This window comes from Balaenoptera borealis (genome assembly GCF_965194805.1).
Source record: "Balaenoptera borealis genome assembly, chromosome: 11".
NCBI classification, from domain to species: Eukaryota; Metazoa; Chordata; class Mammalia; order Artiodactyla; family Balaenopteridae; genus Balaenoptera; species Balaenoptera borealis.
The window spans coordinates 48,365,249-48,374,050 of record NC_138868.1 but is presented as its reverse complement, the minus strand read 5'-3'; the positions used below and the strand labels follow the sequence as shown (position 1 = coordinate 48,374,050).

The 8,802-nt window shown below is 39.1% G+C and overlaps 1 protein-coding gene across 1 annotated transcript; it reads right to left on the bottom strand.

Moving 5' to 3' along the window:
• Window positions 1–708: 708 nt before the first annotated feature.
• On the bottom strand, window positions 709–8,452 carry LOC309605555 (olfactory receptor 10A3-like). The gene is given in 2 exon segments (XM_082341631.1): window positions 709–4,835; window positions 4,838–8,452. Coding segments are annotated over 2 exon segments (981 nt in total). The 5' UTR covers window positions 5,138–8,452; the 3' UTR covers window positions 709–4,154.
• Window positions 8,453–8,802: the final 350 nt, after the last annotated feature.

Below are 8,802 nucleotides of genomic sequence, written 5' to 3'. Positions count from 1 at the left end.
GCTTGACTGTATGTTTTTCCTAGTCAAACAGTCATACATATACTGGCTTCTCTCCTACCTCTTTGGAGCAGTTGACTCAGAGCTACTGAGTGGCTGTCTCCGGGCTATAGTCCTCAGTAAGACCCTGAATAAAACTTAAATTCACAGCTCTCATGCTGTGCATTTTTCTTCAAGTCCACAGAGGTTATCTGTCATATGGGCTTTCTCCATCGCAACCTCCTGCAGAGGTAAAAGAGGCAATGTGCATTGCTATTCCCTTCCTCCAAAACAAAGATGTCCTGGCCTAAAAATAATCTTTTCTTTTGCTAATAGCTCCCTTGCCCCACTCTTTTTCCTATAAAAACTATCCTTTTTGTACAACCCCTCCGAGTGCCCTTCTCGTTGCTAGATGGGACACTGCCCCATTCATGAACGGAAGAATAAAAACAGTTAGTTCTTCAAATTTACTCAATTGAAGTTTTGTTTTTTAACAAAGTTAACACAAGTTTGTGTGCCTGACGCACAGTGAGGCCAAACAAACTGAAATGTCAGAGTTTGGAGCAAAGAAAGGTTTATTGCAAGGCCGTGCAAGGAGATGAGGTGGCTCAGGCCCTAAAAAGCCCCAAGCTCCCGAAGGGTTTCAGCAAAGCACTTTTAAAAAGCCAGGTGAGGGAGCTGGGTTGTGGGGTATGTGATCAGCTTGTGCACAATTCTCTGACTGATGGTGAGGTAGCACAATGGTGTCACAGGGGTTAACACTATCAGTCCTTAGGCTCCAGGAGGCCTGGGGCTATGTGCTCATGGTCATCAAGTAGTTAACATCTTCCATTTGTTGGAGAGGGGAGTTTTTTACATCTGCAAAACAACTCAGGAAATGTGCATCAAATACTATTATCTAGGTACTTCAGAGAGGAGCTAAAGCAGAGGATATGGGGGAAGGCCTGTCCTGAGAAGGCCCCCATGGGGTCCTGCTCAGTTACAAGACAGTGAGGAAAATGATATTGGACGCTGGATAAAAGGGCACCCAAATGATGTATTGGCAGAATAGTTAGCAAAACTGTAATTTGGAACAATGTAGAAAATAGAAAATATACCAATAAAGTAGCAAATCTAAGGAGATTTCCAGGCAGAATATCAGAAGTGCTAACTTGTTTCTTTCTGCTGCATATATTAAAATACTAGGAGAGAAAAATGAACTAAAGGCCAAACTACTAACTTTTTCAGCAGAATTTAAAGAAAACAGAAAGGAGCCAGGACTTGCTAGATTCAAAAATAAAACTGTTTCTCACTTCCAGTCTCAAACAAAAAACAATTTTCAAAGAAAGAAATGGCTTTAGGGCAAAGATCAAATCTGGGGAGTAGTTGTAAAACCCTTTGTTAAAACCTCAGAAGGATTTTAAATGATTTAAAAAGAGCTCAGCTGGGAGTTTCCTGGAGGTCCTGGCGCTTTCACTGCTGCAGCCCCCGCCCCGGGTTCAATCTCTGGTCAGGATCACAAGCGGTGCGACACAGCAAATCAATCAATCAATCAATAAAAAATAAATTAATTATAAATAAATAAAAGAGCTCTGTCCCTGCTTGATCAACAGAATGCTGTGGAACTGAAGCTGTACCAGCTTATGGCCTCAGGGCTTGAGTAACTGGGCCTTCCAGACTGTTCACCTACTCTGGTGTCTCAGTTTTGAGAAGAGGGGTTGGAACAGTCTTGGGGAATCAACTGTTTGTTCATGCTCCCTATTGAAGACTTGGTAGGTCTTTGGGAAATTACTGAACTGAACAATCAAGTTATTTGCCTGGGGCCCTGTCAGTCAAGAGTCTCCAGGAACAGTAAAGTTATGCTAATGAAGACAATGAAATGGTAAAACTGTGTACAGGTATACTGTAAGCTGCCTGGTGGGTTGGTAGTTTCAGTTCTTTCAGCTTTCATTCTATATGAAATTAATATTTAAAGAGCTGTCAAAGTAAGAATTGTACTAGACAAAGTTAAACAGGCAAAAGAGACTTTATTCAAGATTATTGCAACAGGGGAGAGAGACTGACTCAACCTCTGCTGAAACAAAGAGCTGGAGAGATTTTAAAAGCTGGAAGAAGGAAAACCATAAGCTACTTGTGCTGGCTAAATGGCTACCCAAAGGAAAAATAAACTTTCTTGTATCTTCATGACAGGGGGTAGTTTCAAAGGAGGCAGAGAAAGAATGTGTGCTTACAAGTTTTCTAAAGCGCTCTGAGAAAAGGAAGGTCAGAGTCTATGGTCAGGAAAAAAGCCTGTCTAAAGTTTACTCAAGCTGAGGGGGACTGTGAAGGCCATCTTGTTTAGAGAATTCATGTTATTTAAAAGTCTAGCTCATAGAAATAGAGAGTAGAATGGTGGTTGCCAGGGGATGGCTGGCGTGGGGTAGGGGGGACGTTGTGGGGAGATGGGGAGATTTTGGTGAAAGGGTACAAACTTTCAGTTACAAAGTGAATAATGTACCGCATGGTAACTATAGTCAACAATAATGTATTGTATACTTGAAATTTGCTAAGAGAGTAGATCTCAGGTGTTCTCAAACCCCCCAAAAAGGTAACTATGTGAGGTAATGGATGTGTTAATTAACTTGATTGTGGTAATCATTTCACAACGTATATGTGTGTCAAATCATCATTTTGTACACTATAAATATATACAATTTTTATTTGTCAACTATATCTCAATAAAACTGGGTAAAAGACAAAAATAAAATAAAGGCATTTTAAAAAGAAAAATTGGTTTATATAATCAATAAATGAACAAATGAACTAAAGAATGATTAAAAGGAAACTGTATTTAGTTTCATTTGATTGCTTGTTTGTTTTAGATAAGCCTTACTCAATTGGTGCTTTTAAGAGCTATGAGAAAGAAATTTCAGGATATCAAGGGATGAGATTCAATCAAAGTTTTTTGCTGATGCTCCTTTGATGTCTAACTGAGAACATTATTATACAGCATTCAGATATTTTCCACAAGGTTTTAGCAATCTGCTAATGTAATTTCTTTGTTTTGTTTTGTGTTTTTTTGAAAGTTGAATCAGATTTGCACTCCACTCCCATTTTTGGCAGGGTATGAATACAAAGAAAAAAGTTTTTTTCCAACAAAATGAATGTTTCATAAAGAGAAAATGCTCCAACCTCTTTTTTATCTCACCCAAAGCATAAATGAACGGTGGTGCTCCTTTGATGTAGATTCAATGAGTTGGACACTTTCTATTGCCTACTAGCAATATTAAAATAGGAAGCAAGAATGAAGTATTACATTTTTCACAGTGTCTAATTATTTTTTCTGGGAAAGATACACACAGATTGATATGATTCATGGATAATAGAAAATAGGCACAATTTATCATATTTATGTTCCACAAGAAAAAAATTCATATATTGTTTGACAAATGTTGAGGGCATTTTTGCCCTATAACAGAAATTTGACCAGATTTCCAAAACAATGGTTTATAAGTGAAAAAGCAGTATGATAAATGACCCTCAAAAATAGTAACACAATGGACGAATATATTCTAAAATAACCAGATGAAATCCAGCTGTGGATTATAATGTCTTTAGGTCCTTGAATAGAACCAGTGTGGTCCTATCAATAAATAGCTGTTCTTTTCAACTCACACATGGACATATTTTCACTCAAAAAATAAAAAGCTCATCTTTCTATTTGTTGGCTTCCTGGAGCTCATACCAGTCAGTGGGGCAGAGTGGGTTTTCAAGATCAATCTGAAATTGTTAACATCATTTTTTAAAGTATTTTGGTATTATTGATGAAAGTTGGCAAACTCACAGTTTATTTGATCCATCAAAACCCTGCTGTGGAACCTATTCTGCAGAAATTAAAGCAACAATGTTTGTGAATGTATAAAACTAGTTTATTTAGTTTTCTCTAAAGAGACAAAACGTTAACACATACCCATATGGCCACCAATAAACAATTTCTTGAAGAAACTGTGTTATACCTAATATTAAGGAATATTATGCATCTATAAAAAAAAGAATAAAAACATTAATATATAAAGACGCCCTAATATATTATCAAATTTGTAGAACTCAAAAAATTAAACATATTCATACCAAGAAATGCAAACTGTTTCTACCATTTATTAAATTTAAATAAAGTTCAGTCCAGCACTGACCAAATATCACATGGCTTCTCAGCATAGTCAGAATGTATATAAATCCACTTTCCTTAGCCATAATTTCATCAAAGCCCTTTTCAGCTCACTGTTTCTCAAACTGTAGATCAGTGGATTCAGCAGAGGCGTAAGAAGTGAGTAAGACAAGGACATCAGCTTCTTGGTTTCTGGGGAGTAGCCAGATTTGGGTTGTAAGTAAGTCATACTGGCTGTGCCATAGAAGAGGGTAACAGACATGAGATGGGAGGCACAGGTGGAAAAGGCCTTTTGCCTCCCAGTGCTTGATGACATCTTCAGGATGGCAAGGAGAATTCGAATGTAAGACAAGCTTATCAACAAGAAAGGAAGCGTAACAATCAAAATGGCGCCAGTGAATATGTAGATTTCAAATAAAAAGATGTCTGCACATGCAAGCTCTAGCCCTGGGGCAGTCTCACAGAAGAGATGATTAATTTCATTGGGGCCACAGAAGGGAAAACTAAAAACCCATGAGGTCTGCACAGTAGCCACCATGATCCCTGAGACCCATGAGACTATAACTAATTTCATGAAAACCCTTTTGTTCATAATCATTGGGTAGCTCAGAGGACTGCAGATTGCAGCAAATTGGTCATAAGCCATTGCCCCCAGGAGAAAACATTCGGTCCCACCAAAAAGAAGAATGAAATACATCTGTGCAAAACAGCCTGCAAAGGTGATCATACTTTTTTTTCATTGGAGAGGACCACCAGCATTTCAGGCATAATGACTGCACTGAAACTCACATGCACCACAGACAAGTTCAGGAGAAACAAATACATGGGAACGTGTAAGCTCTGTTCCAGGGAGATGATGACTATAATGATGGCATTTCCCATCAGAGTCACCAGGTAATCAACCAAGAAAACCCCAAAGAGCTGCCCTTGGAGTTCAGGAAAATTAGAAAAGCCCAAGAGGATGAATTCAACCACAGAGCTTTGGTTTTGCCTTTTCATTTCAGTAGTGGAGTGTATATTGTTTTTATGGACCATGTATGTAAATTATAAAGTAACAATCCAATAGCTGAGAGTTCGAGTCTGATATTCTTGATAGAAGATATAATGATGAGCTCATTTTGACAAATCAACCTGAAAATTTTGAGAATGGCCAGTTACTGGAATAGTGAATCTTTCAAACACAAATAAAGAAGTGAAGAATTTTGGCTCAGAAATCTTGTTTCAAAAGTACAAAATAACAGCAGATGTTCTCTGGCAACTTTTTTGCGAGGTGGAAAATTAATCCTTTCCTTAAAACACAAACAGAGGGCTTCCCTGGTGGTACAGTGGTTGAGAATCTGCCTGCCAATGCAGGGGACACGGGTTCGAGCCCTGGTCTGGGAAGATCCCACATGCCGCGGAGCGGCTGGGCCCGTGAGCCACAACTACTGAGCCTGCGCGTCTGGAGCCTGTGCTCCGCAACCAGAGAGGCCGCGATAGTGAGAGGCCCGCGCACCGCGATGAAGAGTGGCCCCCGCTTGCCGCAACTAGAGAAAGCCCTCGCACAGAAACGAAGACCCAACACAGCCATAAATATAAATAAATAATTAATTTTAAAAAAACACAAACAGATATTATATTACTTAGAATCTATTGTCTGTTACATTGATGTATGCATTTCTGTTTTTTCAATTGTATGTTTATATATGAATTTTCAAATAAAGTGTTTCAAATAAACAAATAGCAAAAAATATCCAGAAAAAAATACAACTAATAATTCAAAACTAAAACAAATATGTGGTGAATATTTACTATAAATGTTAAGGTTCAAAATGCATTTATAATACTTTGTTTAGAATGAAATATATGAATAATACATCCCAGCAAATACAGAAACACTAAAAAGGGGTTGAATTTAAATGCACTTATCTCAGATGAACATAAGTAAATTGCTTTAAGCACACTGGTTTCTGGTCAGAGTGGATTTGCCTAATTATACTGAAATTTGCCTGAATGAGAAATTTTAGAGGTCAGTTCTCCATGGACTATCCTTGTGACCATAAAGTAGCTATCAAGGCTATAAAAATGCCATTTCTATCTTTCTGATCCTGTGGTTTAACTCTCTCTCTCTCCCCCCTACACCAGCATTCTTTGAGTCCCACATCTCCCTGTTTTATTTTTTGCCATAACTCATCAGCAACTGAAATAACACATATTTATTTGAGTTTTATGCTTATTATTTAACCCCTCCTTCTGGAATGTAAGCTCCAGGGGGCCAGAAACTTTGTTCAGGTGTGCATTGTATTCTCAGAGCCTAGAGTAGATACTAAATTATATAATAGATGCTAAACCAATATTTATTGAAGAGATGGAATATTAAAATTAGGAAAACCCAGAATCTGCCCTTAAGGAATACAGTGTCTGAAGGAAAAATAAATCAAATTCAAACAAATAGAGAGCCCCAGAATTAATCCATGGCTTCTGTAGAAGTTTGAGGCCCCCTGTGGGATTGGAAATACCACTAGACTGGCAGATTGAGCTTTAGCCCTGACTTTGCTACTACCTCCAAGGTGAGTCTCTGCTTCTCCCTGCACTCAGGTTCCCCGGTGTGGTTGGGGGCAGGAAAATAACCCAGGACATCTCTTCTGGCTCTGACATGCGTGTTTCTCTGATTTGTTCAGGGAAAACTGCAGGCTGCAAGGCTTCCCTTCCATTCAGATGACAGCCAGGCTGAAGGAAAGCTGGAATAGTGGTGGGTGGGCATGTAGAAGCCACACGTGCTGCCTGAGTCCTAGGGGCCAGCCAGCCCCAAGCAGAGCTGACCATCTTCCTACCAGACCAGCTGTTCTTCCTGAGCCCCTCTCTGGGCAGAGCACCTCACTTCTCCCCTGATCTCCCCTCCAGTCACCCAAACCAACTCTCCCCTGTCCCCAGCATCCTACTCACTGTTGGACGCTTGGATCTTTAAAATCTGGAGTCCCTCTGGGCTCAGCAAGTTCATCACCACTGACACTGCTGCAGCTCACTGCCTCTTTTCCTCCCCCTTCAAACTCCCCCCATTGTTAAATGGTTTCCTAACTGGCTTCTCCAGGCTTTGTAACTTCTCCTCCAACCTATCCCTCATACCTCAACCAAAATAAGATCATCCTCCCTCCCCGAACCTTCAGAGTCTCCCTTTATCAGTAAAATAAAACACCCACTTCTCAGGCCGCCATTTAAGGGAAACCAGAGTCAGAGTACGTATTCTAGAAATTTAAAGAGGGAAATATTACTTCTGAATGGAGTGCAAGAGTGAACAACCATAAGCACAGGATGTCATGGTAGAAGGGCCATTAAGTGGAAGGGGGAAGGCTGGCTTGCTGAAATCAAAAGTATTCGATGACATCTTAGTACTTAGACTCGGCTTTTGGAGGATGCTTTGAAAACTAGCAGAATTTCACTGTAGTTACGTGAGGAAGCCAGGAGGACAGAAGGACAAGCAAGCTGAAGACAATGTAATGTTGTCTTGAGCTCAGATCATTAGGACAATAGCAGAGAATAAAAAGGTAAGTCGATTTACTGAATTTGGCCATAGCAATATATTAAAATCAAATGTCTATATTAACTTTAATAGTTATATTTTCGATATCAAAATATCTCCCAAAATTAGTAAAGTGAACTCTACAGGAAAAAAAAAAAAAACCTTTTTAAGGACCATTTCTAGTAGACAAAAGTACGTATTAAGCTCTAGGTGTATAAAACCAAATTAGTTTTGAAAATAAGAAAATTTAGAGTATCCTATTAAAAACATACAAACTTGAGGAATTCCCTGGCTGTCCAGTTGTTAGGACTCCATGCTCTCACTGCCAAGGGCCCGGGTTCAATCCCTGGTTGGGGAACTAAAATCCCACAGGCTGCACGGGGTGGCCAAAACACACACACACACACACAAACTTCTGGGGCTGATAAAGTTAGAAAACAAATCTAAATTGCTATCTTCATGAGAGATTAGAAAAAGAAGAAAAAGGAAAAAAAAAAAAAAAAACGGAACCCAAAGGCTCCACCTTTTCCCTTTAACACGAACTACAAATGCTGGCCTGACATTCACTGACATGTTCTTCTGGCTCTAATGTTAACTTCTGGTATGACCTTGGGCAAATCACTTCCTCCTCTGGGTTTCATCTTTCTCCATGACTGGCCTTATTTATGACCACTTTCCACCCCAGCTACAAACCCTTATGAATTAATGATTAGTGCAAGCAAACTACTTATAGCTCTAATTATACTCAAACTTTGATGTGAATGTGAAAGGCAGAGTAGTTGGCATTCTTACATGAGCACTGATAGGCATCTCCAATTATCAGCAAGAAGAACTATAAATGGTAAACTCACTGACAGAAGTAAGCAGAATCTTCTACGTAATCATTCTACATAAGCAGAATCTTCAGTTCCTTACCTAATGATTGCCTCTGATTTTCATCCCATTTAAACAGATGTTTCACTTCTTTAGTTAAGAAACCCTCCCATAAATACAACTCAGTGATTCAATGCACTGATTTTATAACATTAGATGACATTGAATTGTTTGCCTTGGGAGAATCTTTCTCTGGAGGACTAACTATCAATTTTTATAGACTTTCCCATATGGACATAAGAAAGCTCAGTTGCACAAACTTGGAGCAACATTCTCAGCTTCTACAGGGAATAAACACCTCTTCACTCAAGAGGCTTAATTCCACCAT